Source organism: Xiphophorus couchianus, chromosome 15, assembly GCF_001444195.1.
Source record: "Xiphophorus couchianus chromosome 15, X_couchianus-1.0, whole genome shotgun sequence".
NCBI classification, from domain to species: Eukaryota; Metazoa; Chordata; class Actinopteri; order Cyprinodontiformes; family Poeciliidae; genus Xiphophorus; species Xiphophorus couchianus.
Genome location: NC_040242.1, coordinates 15639627 through 15661904, shown reverse-complemented (window position 1 = coordinate 15661904; position 22278 = coordinate 15639627). Strand labels below are relative to the sequence as shown.

General features: G+C 40.7%; 1 protein-coding gene across 4 annotated transcripts in view; it reads right to left on the bottom strand.

The window, feature by feature from the left end:
- The window catches only part of LOC114158692 (MAM domain-containing glycosylphosphatidylinositol anchor protein 2), a 201399-nt gene that overhangs the window by 33973 nt on the left and 145148 nt on the right, over positions 1–22278 (bottom strand). For all 4 annotated transcript variants that reach the window (XM_028040436.1, XM_028040437.1, XM_028040438.1 and 1 more), the window contains exons 10-11: positions 21821–22093; positions 9668–9816 (exon numbers count right to left, since the gene is read on the bottom strand). In XM_028040436.1, coding sequence (XP_027896237.1) covers positions 9668–9816; positions 21821–22093 — 422 coding nt within the window. The remainder of the gene's footprint in view (positions 1–9667; positions 9817–21820; positions 22094–22278) is intronic.

The window sequence follows — 22278 nt, the reverse complement described above, 5'->3', positions numbered from 1 at the left end:
ACTTGATGATGTTGTCACTGACATTTGTGCACAAAGCTGTCAACATAAAATGAGCTTTAAAGTTGAGAGCGTAGTTAACACATGAATATTTGATTTGCAAAAATTTGCTGTATTGTTTTTCAAGCTGTACAGAAATCACAGCCCTGCTCTGTTTTAATGAGTGAATCATAAATAACAGCTGTTGCAAATATGACAAAATGGACTCAGACGTCACTGCAAATCTGTTCAAAACGATTAAAATGTTTGAGCTTTGTCAAGAAAATCCCTCCAAACATTTGATGCAATGCCACGTAGTTAATTTAGTCTATTTTGATTTTCATTTCAGCTGCAAACGGTTACAAATACATAATATACCAGCGAAATGTAACTTTTAATTTGACTCAATGTTTCCCCTACGACTTCCATGTTGCGTAAAATGAAGATTAAAACTCACAATACCACGGAGCAAATTTTCACGCCCTGATAATTATTCTTCACTGGTAGATTTTTAACCAACAAACCACAAAAATTCTAAGTTTTTGATGCATCACAGGACATTTTGCTGTGTTTTCAAAGCTGTTGAAATGATGGAAGGAATAAAACACAACTACACACTTTTTACTTGTGAAACATGAACTTTAGAAAATAATACTTCGGGGCGCAATAAATAGTGTTTTTGCACTCAAAGAGTAATTGTAATAAACAATCAAGGTTGCAGTATTGATCAAGATAATCACATATTCACAGTTTAACAAAGACAAATTAAAACTCCAAAAGGCAAAAATCAATACAATCTAAAGAAAGCAGGGAACCGCAATAACATAAACGTAATTAAATTCCAGTTTCAAATATCCTAAGTTTGTTGAGGTTTGCTCTCTAATCCAAAGGCTATAAAACACGACTGGTAAAAATCAAAAGTGGCTTTAAAGATTAGGATCTGCAGGTTATGTAGAATATAAATTGGTGTAGCATTTATTAAAGTTGCTTTACTGAACTGAAGGGAAGACATGTAAGTGAAAACACCGTTGGGCATTTAAAACTCTGAGGAACTAGTCACGATGTTGCACCCTATGTCACAGCTCTCATCGGATGATGTCAGTATAGAAAATAAGTCAATAAAACCAGTTTGTTACCACTTTATTTACAATATTGTGTGTAAAAGACTGAATATGTTTTAAATGTAAACCTCTAAAATAAGGCTGTCATTTTTCAATTAACAGTTTCTATAGGCCGACTAAAACTACCACTAAGTGCCAGTAGAAATAAATACATTGAATATTTTGTTGTTTTAATGACTCAAACTCATTTTTCCTGGCTGCTGCAACCATTTGAATGATGTTTTTCACAAAGTAGTCAAGCAGAAGAAAGAGTCTTACATTCAGTCGTGCAATCAAAAATCCCAACCATATGTGGGTGACCCAGGTGTTGATGAATGCTGCTATGTTTGCATCATTCACACATTTTCTAAAGTGTTCTGCAAACCCATTTCAACATGGACCTTGGATTTCAAATTTGGCCCTGCAGTGTACACAGCCTTTCTCCAGTTGAATAAGCCCGGTTATCACACAAAATATTGAGTGTTTTTCATCAGCAGCGATACAATGCGGCCCATCTGGATGTTAAAAAGACCCAAAAGCAGTCTATCGGGGGCAGAAAGAAGCAGAGTTGGCTACATTTTATCTGTAGGAATCAGTTTAAGGGAATGACCTGCTCCAAGATAAGTTACTTCTTCTGCGGCACACTGATTATTCATGCTTTCGTTTGCACTCTGAAGAGTCAGTTGCAAGCCCGGCGCAATGGAGATGGAGTGAACGAAGGTGTGATAACAGAGCACTGGAGTCATAGTGTTTAGGTGAGCACAGTACTAATGAAGTAATTACTTGTAGTTTGGATGATCTGTAATTATGGGGTGGAAGTTTTCATCACCATTACCTTTGCAGGTAAATAGAGTGATTCACCCGACAGAGCTAGCTTGTCCCTACCTGAAAATATTTTCCTTCCTCTTCAGTACAAACGGCATTGCTGCTGATTGCTAACACAGTCTTGGGCTGACAGCGTGTGTGTTTCTCAAACTCTCAAATAAAAGAGGGAACAATTTTAAGCAAAACAGATCTTATTCGTTGGAAGGGAAACGACGTTAATATGTGTTTTTCTTGTTGGCCGGAAAACGAGCTGTCATTTGCGCTCTCAACATCTGAAACGAGTCTACCTTTGAACCCCAAACACCAACAAAGTAATTCTGCCTGGACTTTTAATGTTCACTGGAAACACTCTCTTTATGGACCATTCTCTGTAAACCCACAAAGTGGTTGTGTGTAAAAATCCAAGTAGATAAGCAATTTCTGAAATACTTAGAACATCCCATATGGACCCAACTATTTAATTCAGCCTATTTGTGTCTTTTTTTTCTTGAATTATAGATGTTTAGCAATAGTTGTTGCCACATGTTTTAATACAAATACTATAATTTTTAAAAAAGTATTCTGGATGAAGTAAAGAGAAAAAACAAATATTTATTTATATCACATTTATATTTACTATCCCCACATTATTATTGTTATTGTTACATTTATATTTATTACTACCACATTTATATTATTGATAGAAATTATTTACAATTTATATCACATTCTGGATTTACCACTACCACTATGTCTAAAACAACATTTGCAATAAAATTATGTGTAATGGAATGTAACAACACTTTTCTTTAAGACTGTTAAACTTATTTTTTTTATGATAAAAGCAATCTGTTTTCCATCCACAATATTAGCCTTTTAGCATTAATCCTGTTTTTTGTCATGCTTCCAGAATGTCTCCAGTTTTTCCTGTTTGCTGCTATCTTGGCTCTTGACACTTGCTTCATTGAGTGAGATTTGAACAGAAAAAGAAAAAAAACAATCACCTTTTGTTTGCTAAGCACAGCACACTAAATGTGGACTTACTCTGATGCCAGTGGGAAGGCTTGTGGCAGAATGTGAGTGTGTGGGGAACCCTTTAAGTCCCATTCAGAGAGCACTGCATCAGTTCAGATAGAGAGGACTAATGTTACTTCTAAATTGCCTGCTTCACTCACCATCACAGCAACGAGCTCTTCAGCTGCTTCTTGGCAACCAGCTAATTATAATGCCTTGCGTGAACATATAGAAGTGCACAGTGCAGCATTTATGCTTTTCATGTTTGACTTGTGAATTCAGCTAAGCTTTCTACATGTTTTTGCTTTGTGTTTTATTAATTTCATGCTGTTATTGTTCCCCAATGTGCATACATTTTTACAATGGGTCTAAAAAAAGGGCTCAGACACATGTGGCCTCCAGGGGCACGCTGGATAAAGAAACTCAGATATTCATTTTGAAAAGACAGAGGGCTGCTGAGAAAGAGGAAGTTCAATAAAAAGGAACATTTCAACAAAAGTAACAAAGAGACGCAACTTGAAAAGCAAAAGACCACAAAAATGGAAGGATTGCAAAACCTAAACACTATGTTATTGTTTTGGATTTGATGGAAAACGCCAACTTGAAATTTCTTATTTCCAGCAAAGACAAAAGGACAAAAGAAATCAAAATTAAAGTCAAATATTTTAATTGTCAAAGTGGATATGCTTACAATTATATATTTAGCTGTAAATCTGGTATGGGAGCAGCATTTTAGCATCCTCTACAAATAAAACAGCTACTTTTCATAGTTCCTGTAGCATCTAGCTGTGCTACAGTGCTAACACAAATATGGATCTAATCAGCAACAACAAGGAGAGATTCTGTTTCAGCTGGTTTTTATATATACAGTACAGACCAAAAGTTTGGACACACCTTTTAATTCAATGAGTTTCCTTTATTTTCATGACTATTGACATTGTAGATTCACACTGAAGGCATCAAAACTATGAATAACACATGTGGAAATATGCACTAAACAAAAAAGTGTAGAACAACTGAAAATACCCCTTATATTCTAGTTTCTTCAAAGTAGCAACCTTTTGCTGTGATTACTACTTTGCACACACTCTGCATTTTCTTGATGAGCTTCAAGAGGTCGTCACCTGAAATGGTTTTCACTTCATAGGTCAACCTGCCCTGTCAGGTTAATAAGTGGGATTTCTTGCCTTATAAATAGTCATGGAAATAAAGAAAACCCATTGAATTAGAAAGGTGTGTCCAAACTTTTGGTCTGTACTGTAGATATAAATAAAACTGTACTAAAGTTTTCAGAAAAAATTTGTACTCTTTGAACATCTTTGTTTTCAATAATTGAGCTAAATTTAGTGATCAATTAAAAACATCAGTAAAAACAGTTTTTACTTGACAATAAAACTGGAGCGGTGTCAGATGAGATGTAGTGCCAATAAAATAATCATAGAATAGTTGTTTGTCTGTTCTTGTAACAAAAAAAGTAAATCACAAAGCATGTTTTGACCAATTTATCAATAAATTAAGCACATAAGATTTGGCATTTCTTATGTGCAGAGCCATATGTGTTACCTTGACATTTCCGTTTGACTCCACTTTTAGCAAAATCACTGCTAAAACGCAACAGTGTTAAAATGCAAGGAGATGAAATAAAAAAAAAAACCCACATGATTAATATAACCGTAAAGAGTAAAGATAAAACAAATTTATGACACCCATTTTATGTATTTAAGGTTTCACAAAAATCTGTAAAATATGTTGTAATATGAAAAAAAAAACATCTTACCACTTCACTCGGATGGAAGTAGTAATAGTAGTAATAGTACTGTATCAGAAAATCCATGTTATCTAAAACCTATTTGATAACACGGTTAGAAGAGGACGCTATTGTGGAGAAATAACAGATTTTCTTCTAGAACACGCTTCATTTGTTTTTCCAGACTCCACTTTTAGTCGAGTTGGCTAAAAAATGTATAATGCTGCACATGAATCTTAAAAACATATATTATTATGTCCAGAGTGGTCATTGTGTATTTTCTGAAGCTGCAAGTAGAAGTAAGCCCTTAAAACTAGTGTTGTCAAAAGAAAAACGTCAAACGAAAGCCAACATCAGCTTTTCCCTCATTTAAAAGCGAAAAGTGCCATTAACATAAAAATGAAAATGAAATAGTCAATTTAAACCACAGAACTCCTGACTTTTGGGCCTTTTTCTTGGCTCTGCTAAATTGAGTCATCTACCTCCTGTCAAGTTTTTTTTTCTTCCTGAATTTCTGATTAAAAACATATCGATTTATTTCACGTGATTGCAGCAGCAGCGGTAACTTCAGAAAAAGAAAAAAAAAGGAAGACGTTAGCAATGTTCAAAGTCAGCCTGTGAGCCAGAAGCAACATGAGAACAATCAAACGGACGGCGTCATGTTTGACAGGAGCAAATCGTCTATGGATTACCAGCATGTAATTAATATGGCTTCTATTGATCCGCTTGCTCATCCTGACATGTCAGATCAATTCAACAAGACAATACAGAGGCAGGAGAGTGTGGCTTACAAGAGTGGAGAACAATGTTGGTCAAGTTGTATTAATTGTGGCTGAAGTCATCCCTAAAATGTATGAAAACTCACTAAGTATGTGTCAGTTTTGATCAATTTATAGCAGTAACACAACTGCAATAGCTCAACAAGTATTTTAGCCCAGATTTTCTTTTTGTCGTCACTATTGGTCATTTATTATTAGTGTTGATGGTGAACATTTCCTATCTGTAGTAAAAAAATACTCAAATTTTTGAGTTCAGGTCTTCAGGAGCAAGGACAAATAATTCATAATTAAAACAATTTAAAGCAAAAATCCAAACTATGTATGAGTGCAACAAGATTTCTGACAAACCATTTAAATAATCACTGCTGTAGTGTGCAGGCAAACCTACAAAACAGTTGTTCACCAAGCTATGAAAGGGTAATCAGAAACACTTTGACACTGTGTGTGGGAGGTTTGATGATTTGATATGTGCCTTTCACACATGCCTGGAAGAAAATCTAAATAAACTTAATGAGAGCTTGCTGCATTTTTCGTCCAGTGGATGTCTGTGTTGAGAAGCATGACATTGTTTTATCACTGAAGCCACAACATTTTGTCCTGCAGCAATTTGGGTAGCCTGGCCATTGCCTTCCTGTGCAATTTTGCTCGAAAAAACTCTCAGCTGATGTTAAGCGATGGTTTCATAAGTATTTTTTTCTCTTTCAGAAACCCCCCCCAGTATTTTTGGACTATATTACTTTGACTACTTTTTCCACACGCTTTGAACCATGCGGCTTATGGCCCGGTGAGGCTTATCTGTGAATTTCTCTTCAACCACCAGGGGGCTCTTTAGCAGGAAGTGAATCATTGGAAGTCAAAATTGGAAACCAAAGAAGAAAACACTAATTTTCACTTAGAACAAGCACATGCTAGCAGCAGGCAAGACAGAGAAATGTTTTCAAACTCATACCATGGGAACCACACGAAGAAGTTGATATGATGCAGTTTTTAAGTTAAAGGCTATCGATCTGGCAGTTCAGGAGGAAAATAGAGACGTAAGCTTGGAGTGAGCGAATCCATGGTTCGGCGTTTCTACGTCCTTAATAGCAGATTTATTAAGGACGTTCCCTCTGCTGCTTCCTTGTGGAAAACCGAGAGCGGCGGAGATACCAGCGCCTTATAGCCCGGTGCGGCTAATATATGTACGTTTCCAGTTTTTAAAAAAAAAACTTTGTGGGTGCGACTTATAGTGAGGTGCGCTCTATGGTCCGGAAAATATGGTAAGTGAATTTGATAAAAATTCACTTGAAAACTTCACCACAAAAAGCATGCCAATGAATTGAACTATAACTTTTTCTGCTTGCTCCCCTTATATATTCTAGACATATACAGGATCAAGCCTATGTATATGAGCTACCATTTGGTATATCTTGCTGAAAGAAAATCAAGCTCTAGGAACAGAGAGAAGATTTTGAAGCCTGGCTACAATATCAAAATAAGGGCAGATGTCACACATTTCTGCTGCATCTCTGACAGATGCTGTGATTTATGCTTTGTGCGTCTGGCTGGTGCATACCTTTCAGCTACAGCTTTATTCCCATTTCCCCTCCAGTCAGACTGTTTCTGACGAGGGCACCGGGCGATAACACACAGCAATCCGTTATAAAGGCATAAGGTTCACCACTACCAGGTATTAATTCAGAGGCAGTGGGGGGAAAATGATCATAATTCTCTGGGAAAGGCAAGGGAGCTGCTGCTGGATCTATAAATAGATTTAAGTGTTGCAGTGTGCATGTGAGCTTTCTTTACTGCACCAGTCACAGCGATCCTGGGGATATCTCTGCAATTTTTTATTTTTTTTTATTTACAAAAGGAGCCTTTACTCCCACATGTTTCTGTTTCATTTCTTGATTTTTCTTTTGCAAGCTGCCATGAAACTTTTGCTGCTGTCTGACTAACTTTTCCAGAATATATATATATATAAAAAAATCCAATCAGTCTCTTCAAATCTGTTCTAAACACTGAAATGCAATCAGCTACAGAAAGAACGAGTGGCAACCTAAAGAATAATTATGAGCTCACGTCAAGAATGCAAAAAATAAATGAATGAATTTACATTCATAAAAAATCTATGCGATTTTTTTTCTTATTAATAAGTAAATGAGAATATTAGATTTTAGCAGGGTTTTGCTTCGCACAAATTTAAAACCTTAGAATGTGCAGAAAACTGGCTGAAACTTAAATAACAAATTGTGCATTTTTGAAGGTTTTCACACAAAATGTTCAGTAAAAGCAATATTGTTTTTACTGACTCCGCCAAGTAACATAACAGGCAAATAAGTGCATTGCACTACACAAACATAACAACCTTAGAAAGTGTTTTGAAGCTCTGTGTTCCTTCAGGGTGTAGAGCGAACGTGATTTTTATTATTCATTACAAACACAACCAAGGACGTGTTTGCTAATTCTGAGCAGGAATGAGATAAATTCAGAATTGCAGCTTGCATGCATTTTTTATTTGTTTTGCTTTCTGTTTGATTTTTTTTTTTTATTTGTCATCATCCAAATGTGCAATTCCTAACTGCAATGTCAACATTAACCTGAACTTATAAGGGCAATGCAATGTTTGTGGCCGTAATAAAAAAAAAATTATATTTAGAATGAACCTTTTCTAGTTGGAAATCCGGGGAAAGAGAGAGAGAGAGAAGAACCGAGAGAGGAAGGTAAACATTGATTGCCCAGAGAGAAAATGCAACCTTCCCATCCATCAATGCCGCCTGCCTGTCATCTGTGGAGTTTGCAAGAGAAGCAGGGAAAACAAGAGGAGTGCGTGCTAATTCTCACTCCGGGGCTCCACTTCCACCTCTCTGATGGGAAGCACAAACAGAAGCAGTTCGAGAAAAAACACCGTATACGACTCCTAATATGTTAACAGCCTCCACCAAGCATAATGAGACAGACCATGGAGAGGAAATAAAACTCTATAAGTACCACTTCTAGTTGCTCTATATTCAACACTCATGTTTCATGTTGAAAGGTTTTTGTTTATATAGTCTGAAAAGTCTGAAACAGCTGAGCAATGCAGTGGACGTTAAGCACGACTGAGTTTAAGTTGTAATAATTCTGTCTTCAGACACATGCCTTTTACTATTTAAGCTTAATATCCACTGTGGACATTTAAGAAGATATAAAGTTAATCTGTAAACAAGTAAATCGCACCATCACAATCAATCAATGAAGTTTAAGTACAATGATGAAGTTATTGTTGTAGGACTAAAAAAAAATCCTATGCTGCTGACACCAAGAACTCAGAAAAAGGGTTTCTCAATTATGTAGAGCTGACCATGCCCTTCAAAAGCATGTTTTCACATTTTCTAATTTTACAACACACTTAAATTACTTTGTTATCATTTGATGAAACTGATCAAATAAGAAAAACATTACAGAGTTGAACTATGTGTGGCATGTATTTCTACTCAGCTCATGTTCTAATGTTACAAAATACATATTTAAACAACAACAAAATACACATTATTATTTTTTTCACCAAAAGTTAGAAATTAAACCCCAATGTTGTGTATTGAAATGCTATCAAATAATACATTTGTTTCTGAGATCCCCCACAGGGTCACAAACTACCACAACTGGAAAACTTGAAATATTACAACACTGCTGTAGCACATTTAAATTGGCATCGATTTATTTTTTAAATGATCACAATACAAATATCCTCATGTTCCTCCCTTTGCATGCCCCATTTTATACAACTCTGGAAAAAATGAAGAGACCACTGCAAAATTATCAGTTCTCTAATTCTAGTCTTTATAGGTATATGCTTAAGTAAAATGAACATTGTTGTTTTATTTTATGAACTACTGACAACACATCTCTGACATTCCAAGCACAAATTCTGTATTTATTTGCAGAAAATGAGAAATGGTCAAAATAGCGAAAAAGATGCAGTGCTTTCAGACCTGAAATAATGCAAAGAAAACAAGTTCATATTCATTTAGAAACAACAATAATAATGTTTTAACTGAGGAAGAGTTCAGAAATCTATGTTTGGTGGAATAACCAGGAAGTTTTCAATGGGGTTCAGTGCAGTGGGCTCTTCATTTTCTCCAGAGCCGAATAACATTGGCAGTATGTTTCTGTCTATTGTAAAAATGCGAGGTTGTATTGTCGCAAAATGAGAAAAGGTTAAAGGGTTTAGAAAACTTTCACAAGAAAATTTAACTTATTATTTTTTTAAATCTTTGCATTCTTACCTGTCTGATGCCGAGCCTGTAGGCAACGATGGGGTCCACAGCACCGGGGTTCATCTGGGTCCACTGCAGCTTGAAGCCATAGACTCGCGGCCTGTATTGCCACAGAGGGCTGTAGGTGTCGTAGTAAAACTCCGGAGGGTAAGCTTTACCTAAAGGCAAGCACAATATGACAAACATTTACATTTCATGTTTATTTAAAACATTTTGGTCTTTAAATTCACATTTGTTCAGCGCTTCAGCAGTTGGGGAGCTTTCTGTGAAAAGTAATCTCTCTCTTCTTTTGTGGGCTCTGGGCTGTTTACTTTTCCTGCCATTTATAACATACTGAAGAAAAGAAAAAAAAAAAGACCCCAAAGCCAAAATAATTCCTCTTTAAAGTTCCCCAGAAACTGCTCGCTGAGTGCTATTTCCTTCTTCAGATTTATTTAGCTCCTGATAGGCCAGAGGGGCATTTCTTGGTGGTTTGTTCTCGTTAACTTAGGTGTTTTGATCAGATAACCACTTCCATTCTGCTAAGGTTTCTGTAGAAATCAAACTGTTGTTTTATCTGTCCCGCTATGAGTTAGTGATTTTGAAACATAAAGAAATATATATATCAATTACCGTTAAGAATGCATAAAATTAATCAGTCTGTGGGCCACATGCTTATGAGAATAATCTATAGCGCAACACAGAACACACACAAAGAGCTAATTTTATTTTCCTTGCTCAAAAATACTGTAGCAACAAAATATTCAGTGTTCAATTGGAAAACCAATATAATTTGTTCCCTACATCGTCAAAGGTCTGGGAAAAAAAATCAGAAAAATTGCAGCACATATAAAGTAATACTTTTAGTGGACTCAGAGAAACCTTTGTGTCAGTTATTTTCAAGAAAATAAAAATAATTAGTTGTTTGGGCAGACAAATATTTACTTAAAACATACTTCTCTAAAAATAATTAGAGTGGAGAATATGTCGATTGAGTTTCTTAAACCAAGACTGCATCTGATGTCTTGGTACGAACTTCAACCATGTGGGTTATTTGTGGAGGGGCATGTGGGGCTGCGTGTACATACCAGTGAAATTCAGACTGGAAGGGACCCTTTCAAAAAATATTCACTCTTAAAACACGAATTTCCAACATCAAGATACAAGTGGAACTCATGATTAAGAAAAACCCAGCAGATAAAAAATATTTTGTTTTGATATAAAAAGGCAAGAAACCGAAAAAAAAAATTAATTAAATGCTCCACCGTACTACTGGGAAAACCTAGTGTTTTCTGAGGTGATACTATTTTTGAAAAAACAATTGAACCATTATTCTACACAATTTAAGCACATTTTATACTTGCTTCCTGCATCACAACACACCACATGAATGCTCTTCAAACTACATACAAATACAGTAATGTGACACAAACGCAAAGCAATGAGTCCAATACATTTATGTACTCTCTCGGCTCTCTGCCAGGGCTAAAAAAATTGAGGTATACAGGCTCTTATCAGTAACATTGCTTACTTTGTTAGAATCTGTGAAGATATACAATATTGAAACAATAATAATAATAATAAAAAACAGATTTTTCCAGCCTTGAAGCTAATTTCTGACAACTGAAGAAAACATTGACTTGTACGCTGAATTCTAATCAAGATCCAGCAACAAGCTCAGAAGATGACATTCCATGGAAAAATAGAAATCCACCTCAATGACATATCATGCTGTGTTTGTCCTTGTCATTTGGGCTTGTTTATTGTTGGATGACAATACCCAGAGCAGATGATTTTAATGGCCATGCAGCAGTTGAGCTACCATTATTAGAAGCCACACTGGGACTTCCACACAGACATGTGGTGATTTTTAAAGTACTTTGTGTGGATAATAGGTGATATAAGGTTATGTTAATGGCAATATTTAAATGTTAGTGTGTTAGGCCTGTGATAAACTGAAAATGTAGTCAGTGTCTAAACCGTCTTTTGCCAATGCTTAATTTTAAAAAAGCCTCCTAGTGTCTTCCTAATTACACTAATAGAAAGCCAATTAGTTTTATGTTGTCAGAATGACACTGAAGGGAGAAAAGAAAGAGAAAAAAGTTAATCAGCACCACTGGACAGCTCCTAACTTGGTAAATCTCAAGCTAACTTAAAATAAATGTAGTCCATACAGACTAAATGTTCTGCGAGAGGAACTATTAGGTCTGCAGTTGGAAAAAAAAAAAAGTCTTCCTTCGTTGAGTATTTACTAGAAATACAGTCCTTTGCAAAAGAAAAAAAGTTTTAAAATGTTGCCACAATACATCTACAGGGTACTATAATACATCCTATAGAGATTCTATGCTTGAGATAAACAGTAAAGCATAATTACAAAGTGGAAGGAAAACCAGACACGGCTTAGAAAAATTCTTGCAAACAAGAAATCTTAAAAGTGTCCTTCTGCTTATTTATTCAAACTCAATAGTTTGTGCAAACACCTCTAGCTGCAATTACAGCTGCAAGTGCTTCTGGTTTCTACCCTCTTTGCATGCATGAATTTTATTTGCCAATTTCTTTATGCAACACAGCTGAAACTCAATCAGTTCAGATTTCACACATGTTGAGTCTTGAAAGGAGCAATATAAAAACAATTCTTCTTATTTACTTACTTAATGTGTGGCATATTTATATTTATATCCAATGTAAGGTTTGTGTTAACATCTCAAAAGAGGAATTGTAGCAATTATAATATAGAGAGATAAAATAGTGTACCAAATAGATGTACAAATGTCTTATTCATAATCTATAATATCACAAAAAGAGAATTAAACACTTAAATAAACAAAGATGAACAAATCTATATAACACAAACATGTTAATAACACTTAACATTGAACTGCATAAGTTTTTTTAATACAGCTGAAACAGCCAAACACTCCATGTGTAATTATTGAAAATGGCCAGATTTGATGTTTCCTGCAGCCTCTAAATAGTTTAATCAATTCTCTTAATAACCCAACAAGTCAAAGCTGCTCAAACAGTGGGTTTTGTTCTGCATTTTAGACAATAAATCAGCTTAATGATGCTTTGGGCAGCCTGTTGCAGATCATTTGGCCTTCGCATGGATAGAGGTATTTAAAATAAAAAAAAAAGAAGAGGGGGAAAAAAACAGCGATACAGAAGAAAATAACATTCATTCATCATCTTGATAAAATCACTCAGAGAGGAAAACAAATAGGCTCTGGCAAAAGAAACAGTGCTGATGATTAAGCAAAGTAATTTATATACAAATAGAATAGAATAGAATAGAATAGAATAGAATAGAATAGAATAGAATTACTTTATTCATCCCAGCAGGGAAATTATTTTGCAGTTACAGCAGCATAGAGACAAGACACACAACAACCACCACTGAGTAGCAATTTAGACAAGATAAAATAAAAATAAAATATAACATGCTGTCAATATAAAAAGCAGCTTAGAGCAGTCCTTGCAAGGATTCAAAATGCAGAATACTTCATGGTTTAGTTAGAAGCAAGAAATACACCTCAAAAGGTCATTGTTGGTCGTCTGCTGGCTAAAGCTAGCTGACAAACAGGAAGTGATGATGCCGCCGTGCAAGCTGCCTCCGCATCTCCCCGAGATGAACCAGAGGACAGCACACGTGCTAAAATAAAAATAAACACGTTCACAGAAAGAGAAAGAACACGAATGTAGGGATAATTACTGCCTGCACCTCGCTAAGCTCTGTTTTGCTGCATTGAGCCAGCTGTGTTTACAGCACACTGTACAGCAAGTGTTACATAAGCCTGCCTAGAAGATAGTGACAGATAGTGCTGGGAAGGAAAAGAGGATGCCGCAATTTGCTGCGAAGCAAGAGCGAAGAAAGGTTAATTAAACAGTCTCAGAGAATCCCACAGAGACGCTGCTTCTGGAAGGCGTGAATCAGTTCTTTTATCGCATAAATGTATATTGTTTCTGACATTTGTAGTAAAAACCAGGATATACATCAACCTTTTCTTGTTTACCTTTTAGCACTTACAGGGGGAAAAAAATATCAAAAAGAAATTTTTTGGCACATAGTCAGGACTCTTTCTTTGAAAATCGCTCAAATATAAAGTATAATAAAGCAAAATGGACTGACTTCCTAATCACACATTATGTGTGGTAAAGCGCATTACCTAACCCACTTAGGCTGCTTGAAATGGGTAACTCTGGGTGGGAGACATCAAACATAAAGCACAGAGGGCTTAATTGATTTTTTTTTTTTAATCCTGTTTATAACACCATAACCAATGCAGTGATTCATAACAGCTCAGCACAAACCTTCAGGCAAGAAGTTGACCTTATTTGCAGACTTATTTTTCCTTTTTGAGAATTTACATGTGTGTTTTCATCTTCAGGAAAACACTGTACGGCTGCAGCTGTGGCGTCACAAGGTTCAGAAGAAGACTTGCTAACTTTTGGATGCACAACAAAACCATGTCATGATCTGTGTCTTTCTGTGTTTATTTAGAGTTTTCTGTCCCCTTAAGTCTCTTCGTTGTCCTGTCCTCCCCTTGATTGTTCCCAGGTGTGTCTCGTTTCTATGATTACCCCCAGTGTATTTAGTGTCACCTGTGTGTCTGTTCTTTGTCGGGTCCTTGTCGTTACTTGCCGCCCTTGGCGTTTGTCGTGCCGTTCCTGTGTGCCCTGTCTACCTTTCGTCCCTCGTTAACCGTTTGCTACCGGCGTCGAGCCCTGGCTTTAGCTCGGCCGTGCTGCCCGGCTTTGGGACTGTTTTTGGACTGTGTGTTGCCTTATTAAATTCCTTATTCATCATACCTGGGTCTACAGCGTCTGCCTCACCACCATCCACACCACTTTCATGACAGAAGGACCCGACCAATTGTACGGTGAGGCACGCTAATTACATCATGGACCCAGGGGGCTTGCGGAAAACCATAAAGGACTATGTCGAAGAGGTGGCAAGGCCATACTCTGCCCGTCACCGCCTGAATATAGCCACACGCTTGGTGATTATGCTGGACGAATGGATCCCGCGACTTCCGCATCTGGGGCTGGCGGAGTTGCAACAGGAGGCAGAGAGGGAGTGCCTGACGGCGGCTGCCGTGCTGAGAGGTAACCCTCTGCCTCCCAATCCGCACAGTTTCTCCGCCAGCCCAGATCCAGCTCCAGCTCCGGGACCAGCACCCCCAACCGGCGCAGCCGGCGCACCCGAGGCCGTTTCAGCCGGCGTTCCAGCCGGCGCACCCGAGGCCGTTTCAGCCGGCGTTCCAGCCGGCGCACCGGAGGCCGAATCAGCCGGCGTTCCTGCCGGCGCACCGGAGGCCGAATCAGCCGGCGTTCCTGCCGGCGCACCGGAGGCCGAATCAGCCGGCGTTCCTGCCGGCGCACCGGAGGCCGAATCAGCCGGCGTTCCTGCCGGCGCACCGGAGGCCGAATCAGCCGGCGTTCCTGCCGGCGCACCGGAGGCCGAATCAGCCGGCGTTCCTGCCGGCGCACCGGAGGCCGAATCAGCCGGCGTTCCTGCCGGCGCACCGGAGGCCGAATCAGCCGGCGTTCCTGCCGGCGCACCGGAGGCCGAATCAGCCGGCGTTCCTGCCGGCGCACCGGAGGCCGCATCAGCCGGCGTTCCTGCCGGCGCACCGGAGGCCGCATCAGCCGGCGTTCCTGCCGGCGCACCGGAGGCCGCATCAGCCGGCGTTCCGGCCGGCGCACCGGAGGCCGCATCAGCCGGCGTTCCGGCCGGCGCACCGGAGGCCGAATCAGCCGGCGTTCCGGCCGGCGCACCGGAGGCCGAATCAGCCGGCGTTCCGGCCGGCGCACCGGAGGCCGAATCAGCCGGCGTTCCGGCCGGCGCACCGGAGGCCGAATCAGCCGGCGTTCCGGCCGGCGCACCCGAGGCCGAATCAGCCGGCGTTCCGGCCGGCGCACCCGAGGCCGAATCAGCCGGCGTTCCGGCCGGCGCACCCGAGGCCGAATCAGCCGGCGTTCCGGCCGGCGCACCCGAGGCCGAATCAGCCGGCGTTCCGGCCGGCGCACCCGAGGCCGAATCAGCCGGCGTTCCGGCCGGCGCACCCGAGGCCGAATCAGCCGGCGTTCCGGCCGGCGCACCCGAGGCCGAATCAGCCGGCGTTCCGGCCGGCGCACCCGAGGCCGAATCAGCCGGCGTTCCGGCCGGCGCACCCGAGGCCGAATCAGCCGGCGTTCCGGCCGGCGCACCCGCCGGCGCACCGGAGGCCGTTCCAGCCGGCGCACCCGCCGGCGCACCGGAGGCCGTTCCAGCCGGCGCTCCTGCCGGCGCACCGGAGGCCGTTCCAGCCGGCGTTCCTGCCGGCGCACCGGAGGCCGTTCCAGCCGGCGTTCCACCCGAGACCCTGACCTCCAGCGTTCCACCCGAGACCCTGACCTCCAGCGTTCCACCCGAGACCCTGACCTCCAGCAATTCACCCGAGACCCTGACCTCCAGCGTTCCACCCGAGACCGAGACCCTCAGCGTTCCTCCCGAGACCGAGACCCTCAGTGTTCCTCCTGAGACCTCGACTCCCGAGACCCTCTGCGTTCCTCCAGAGACCCAGACCCCCTACGATCCTCCTGAGACCCCGACCTTCTGTGTTCCCACTGAGACCCCCTGTGCTCCACCAGAGACCCTGCCTCGGGGGGCTCGTCGTCGCCGTCTGTGGGCGGCCCCCGGGACTCCCCGTTGCCACCTCCGGCGCCGCGGACGGCCGCTAGACCACCTCCGGGGTTCCCGCCTCCAGCGCCGCGGGCGACCGCCGGACCGCCTCCGTGGTTCCCGTCTCCAGCGCCACGGACGGCCGCTGGACCGCCTCCGTGGTTCCCGCCTCCAGCGCCGCGGACGACCGCCGGACCACCTCCGTAGTTCCCGCTGCCGCGGACGACCGCCAGACCACCTCAGTGGTTCCCGCCTCCTTTGCCTCCGCCCACCCTGTGGGTAGTTTTTTTTTTTTTTTTGTTGTTTATGGACTCTTGGCCCTTCTTGTTTTTCCGCCCACGACTGTGGGTTGTTTTTTTTTGTTCGTTTGGACTCTGGCCCGCCGTCCGGCACCCCTCCACCCACCCTTGTTGGGTTTTTTGGGTTTTTTTTTTTTTTTTTTTTCTTGGGCGTCTGGTAGCCGCCCTTGAGGGGGGGGTACTGTCATGATCTGTGTCTTTCTGTGTTTATTTAGAGTTTTCTGTCCCCTTAAGTCTCTTCGTTGTCCTGTCCTCCCCTTGATTGTTCCCAGGTGTGTCTCGTTTCTATGATTACCCCCAGTGTATTTAGTGTCACCTGTGTGTCTGTTCTTTGTCGGGTCCTTGTCGTTACTTGCCGCCCTTGGCGTTTGTCGTGCCGTTCCTGTGTGCCCTGTCTACCTTTCGTCCCTCGTTAACCGTTTGCTACCGGCGTCGAGCCCTGGCTTTAGCTCGGCCGTGCTGCCCGGCTTTGGGACTGTTTTTGGACTGTGTGTTGCCTTATTAAATTCCTTATTCATCATACCTGGGTCTACAGCGTCTGCCTCACCACCATCCACACCACTTTCATGACAAACCAAGCAAAAAGCAAAACAAAAAAAAGACAATGGTAAACAAAAAATTATAAAGAAATGGCTCAGCTGCATTCTACTGTTTTGATAAAGGAATATTAACTTTTTCGATTAACAAAAAGGCTAAAACATAAACTTTTATTTATACAGTTTTCTTTTTCTGGCTGTTCTAGTGTGAGAAACCCTGAGATAATTTTACTAATGCAGAGATGCAGCAGAGAAAATATAATTCAACATTAAATAACAACAGTAAGGCAGAAAAATGGCAAAACAGGATGTAGCAGAAAACATTAACATAGGCCACCTATAACATGCTGTGTATAAAATCCAAGCTGTGGGAACTGGCGACAGGTTTTAAACACAAAAACAGAACGTACGTAAAACCGCCAAAGCTTAATAAGATTGATGTTGATCAAGTTTTTAGAATCCTTTCTCTAAGAAATTGATTGAAAAGGTTTCAAGGTAAAATCAATGTACTTCCTGCACTTTTTAAAAGACAAAAATATATATATATAAAACGCACAAATTGATCCAAAAAGACCAAGTATGTCTTATTAAAACACGCAAAAAAAAAGAGCCAAATAAACAAAATACAAAGTGATGCCAATGCCATTTATAAAACAAAAATAAACAGCATAAAAGCAACCTTGGGGACCTCATCTCTACAAACTGCTACATTTGAATAACAAGTGAACTTTGTAGTTCATTGGGCTGATTTAGATTTAAAAAAATCTAAACTATTCAAGCAATTCACCTGTTCGTCTCTGGTTAACAACGGAAAGCCAAGAGAGTTGAGGAAACATAGAGACCAAAAACAGTTTTAGATGCAGTCAAAATAGACCAAAATGCACCGCATCCTACACAGACAGAGCATGTGAATGCTATTCCTAGCATGCTAATGCTAACATCCATACCTAGCTAATCTGATTAGATCATTAAAAATGCCAGTTCATGACAACACAATTGAAGTCAATTGAAGTCATGTTCTTCTATCTCTGGAATATTTGAAAGTTCGACAATATTTAGTTTTGTACACTGACCATCTTTCAAAAATTTCTGTTAAAGATTATTACAGCTTCAGTTAAATTAGATAAAATGTTAAAGTTAAAGCTATACTGCAAAAAGGAAGTAATATACAATTGCTAACAAATTATTTTCCAATAGGCTGCTATTATGAAAGGAGTTTTACTATGAATACGCATCACAGTACACCAAAAGGAAATTAAGTTCCTCTTATGTAGAGTTATTTTTGTATTTTTGGCAATACAGATTAGTGTCTAAACTCACACTTAACACTAAAACTTTCAAATATCTCACCTTGCTGGGAACAGGCTTTAGTAAGACTTTTATTCCAGTAATTATAAATTGTTGGAGTAAAACAAGCTAGAAGCATGCGTGTTTCACAACCTACATCTCAATCTAGAGCTGCTGCTTTGGAGAACATTTGCTGCCTTTGGACAGAAACCCTGTGCATTAATCATCAACCGCATCAGACTGGAATGGAAACAGAAGAAACAACGGCGCGATGATTCACAGACGGAGAAGCAATTCTCTGCCCGTTCTAACTCCTCAGAGGAGAGCATTTGCTAAAACTCAGGGTTCCAGCAGCAGAGTGTTCATGCCAAAGCTCAGTGGTACACATTACATTCCTCTAAGGGGCCTCTCCCATGGCACAATTTAATGGCCAACTTGGCCCTTGCAGCCAACTCACAGATGTCCCAATAGCTTTTAACATGGGCATCCATGCACATGCACAAACGCTCTCCCCTGGCACCATCTACTTCTTCTGGGTGACAGTATTTATGTAGGCCCAAGACTGGCTTGCTTTCTGACATTAGTGTGTGTATGTGTGTGTGTGTCTGTCGGCATGGAAGGAAATATGTTGTGCATGGTATGATGAGTGGCTTTGCAAGTTGAATGGCTGCGGGCCAGGACTCCAGACTGATATGTTTGTTACTCATCAGCACAGCCCAAGAACGTCAGGAATGCAGGTGTGAGGGAATATCTATTAAGGTGGTCTCCGTAGAGAGAGTAAACTAATATTTCACCAAACTGCATCAACCATAAAAGATATTTGATGAACTTCAGCTAAGAAAGGACTCTCTCTATCTCTCTACAGCATATTATTTATTTCAGCCACACACACACACACAGTGGTGCTGATATCATAGCTATTGAGTTTCAGATAAAATTGAAAAATCGTCAAGACTAAGAACTGGGGTTATGGGAACCGGGTATGGCAGACTTCATAGATGATGGAGGGAACCAAAGTGGATTTTCTGCACTGTGCTCCTGCACTCAGGGAGTTACTAAAAGAGCCTCCATACCTTTGGCAGCTACTGAGTCCAGATGGTAGGAATCTGGAGCATTGGGCAGGAGGAATCAAGCAATGCGTAGTGGGAGGAAAGGAGGATGAAAGGGGAGGAAAAAGGGTGAAAGTAAGGGGTTAGAAATATCAGGAAAACCTTAAGCCCAGTTAAGAAAAAAAAAGACAGTTGTCTGAAGGGAACTGTCCGCCTCTGTCTCTCTGCTCTATCTAGTTCACCAGGAATGACTGATTTATGCAACACAGACCAGCTTTCTTTTCTGCACAGCACGTTGTAGGAGAAGCTTAAAAGGAGAAAGAAGGATGAAGAAAAAATTAAAACACAAAGAGGGCCAGAAAAGCAGCAGAAATGTTGAAATTTTAAGATTAGAGAACACTAAGAGATCAAAAGGAAGATAATAAAAAAAAAAGGAGAAAAGCAGGTGGCAAAGGATTAAAGTGACAAATACTCATCTTGTGACCCTGCAGCTCTTGTCTCTAATAGGAGGTCTAAGAGATTGAAACCTTGGTCAAAGTTCCTGCGGTCACTCAGTGTGGCCAAACTCATTTGGTCCTGTCACAACAACCAACTCAAAGATGGACGCATTGTGTATGAAGTAAGAAGAATAGCGACTACACAAGTCCAACAACCTGCTGGGTTGCAAGTACAAAGAAAATAATTTTTAAAAATCCCATTATTGCAGAAATTTGGGCATCGAGTTCATACATAAGAAATGTTGAAAGATATAAAATGACCTGGACACATTTTGTATCCTGTTGCAAAAAGAAAAGAAAAAACAAATCACTCAAACACTGATTTCCTACAGGAGTAACTTTAAATAAAGTCTCTAAACCGCAGTGAACAACCACATCTCTTAAACAGCAAATTGGCTGTTAAATGAAGAGGAGAAAGAATAACAAAAACACTCTCTTTCCTCTATAGACCAGTTTTTGAAACACAATGGCATTTGTGTCGACAGGCATGAAAACTGTGAGGAAAACTACAAATGAATTTTAGAGCTTACTGGATCCAGCATGAAGTGGCAAAAGAAAGGTTGGCCTACAGGTCAGCAAAGACAGTCTCAGATCAGGTCTAGCAATGAGGCTAGAAGGAAGAGCTGCATAGAAGGAAGTGATTAGCAATATGAAATACTCAACTAAAAAATTGGAAACGGTAGGAGAGCAGAGGTTGATAGCAGATCTGACCATTTTAATCACCACGTTAAAATGTATGGATGTCCACTTTTTGGATGAATGGACAGATGGCTAAATCTAGCGACTGATGGACAGAGGTAAGGCTGGACAGACAGACTGATAAACTGCTATAACAATGCTGTGCAGATTAACAAATTGATGGGTGAGCCTAGGCCGATGGACAGACAGCAACATGGGAGGGTGATGGACAGGTTGACGGATGTTAACATAGATGGATGGACTGGACGAAAAGCCGGACTGATGGATAGTTGAATGGATGCATGTATGGATAGATATCGTTTTTGCACAAAAGACAACATATACTTTGCTTTTACATATTCCAATCTTTATCACAAAGCTGATCTGATAGAAAAAAATTATCTACTTCTACAGAAAACCTTTTCTGTTAAAACATTGTAAGATTTTTTTTATTTTAAGCCTCTTTGGAAACCCTATGCTGAAAAGAAAAGACATACGGGTAGACATGACCCTCAAACAGGCTTTACAGGTAAATTATCTGAAACTGTTGAGAACCTACTGGCCAAATTGCCATGAATTAGGGTGTAGAAGCTGAGGATGGACGTGGTCAGAAGCAGGGTTGAAGTGCACCAATGAGTTTAATGATGATGCAGAAAATCACAAAAACCAGGAAGCACAGGTGAACGGTGATACAACGAACATAAAAGTCTGGTAGACACTGGAACGTGACTCGGACAGGAACGACAAAAACGATAGACAAGGACCCGGCAGGGAGCAGGGGACACAGGCGAGGTTAAATACACCAAGGACTAATCAGGGAAACAAGAGACAGCTGGGGACAATCAGGGGGCAAACAAGACGACACAGGGACAAAATAAACTGGAAAACGCATACAAAACTCAAATCACCACACAAATAGCAGGGAATGACAAAAAGTGACTGGAAAGCAGACTAACTAATGAAGCATTCTGCAGTGCAATAGAGAACTTTAAAAATGCTTAATTAGCCCAGCATGAAAAGAAAATTGATGTGTCAGAAGTGTACAGACTCGCCTCTATCAGTATAAAAGGAAGAAAAGTGTAAAGTTGAAGGACAGACAGAACAGTTGGTTCAATCAGTGAGAAATGTAAAAAAAAAAAAAAAAAGAGTAAATCTTAAAAAATATCGCCTCCTTACCTGTCACGCTGAATGTGCATTTGCCTGCTCCGGCCTCATTGATGACGTTGCACGTGTACTCCCCCAAACCTTCACGATTCAGGCTGCGGATCCTGTGCTCGGTCTCGTCTTTGTGTGTGTCAAACGCGCCGGCGTTGAGCAGATTGTTTGCGAGACGCCACTCGTACCGCAACACCCGAGAGGGGTGAGCTCGCAGCACCCTGCAGGTCATCACCACCGGCCTCCCCAGGCCCTGACGGACCTCCATGTGCACAGGCTCCACTGTGGGAGGATCTGAATGGCAGGAGAGAAAAAGAAAAAAACTCAATCATTTTTGAAAGGGACAAAAACAAAAAGAAAGGAATAAATGGAAGGTATGGATGAGGTAGAACAAGTTGGTACAATTGCTGGAATGAACAGGGACAAGAATGTTTTATAGACAAGGACACAGAGTCATTTCACACAAACTTCCACGTTGA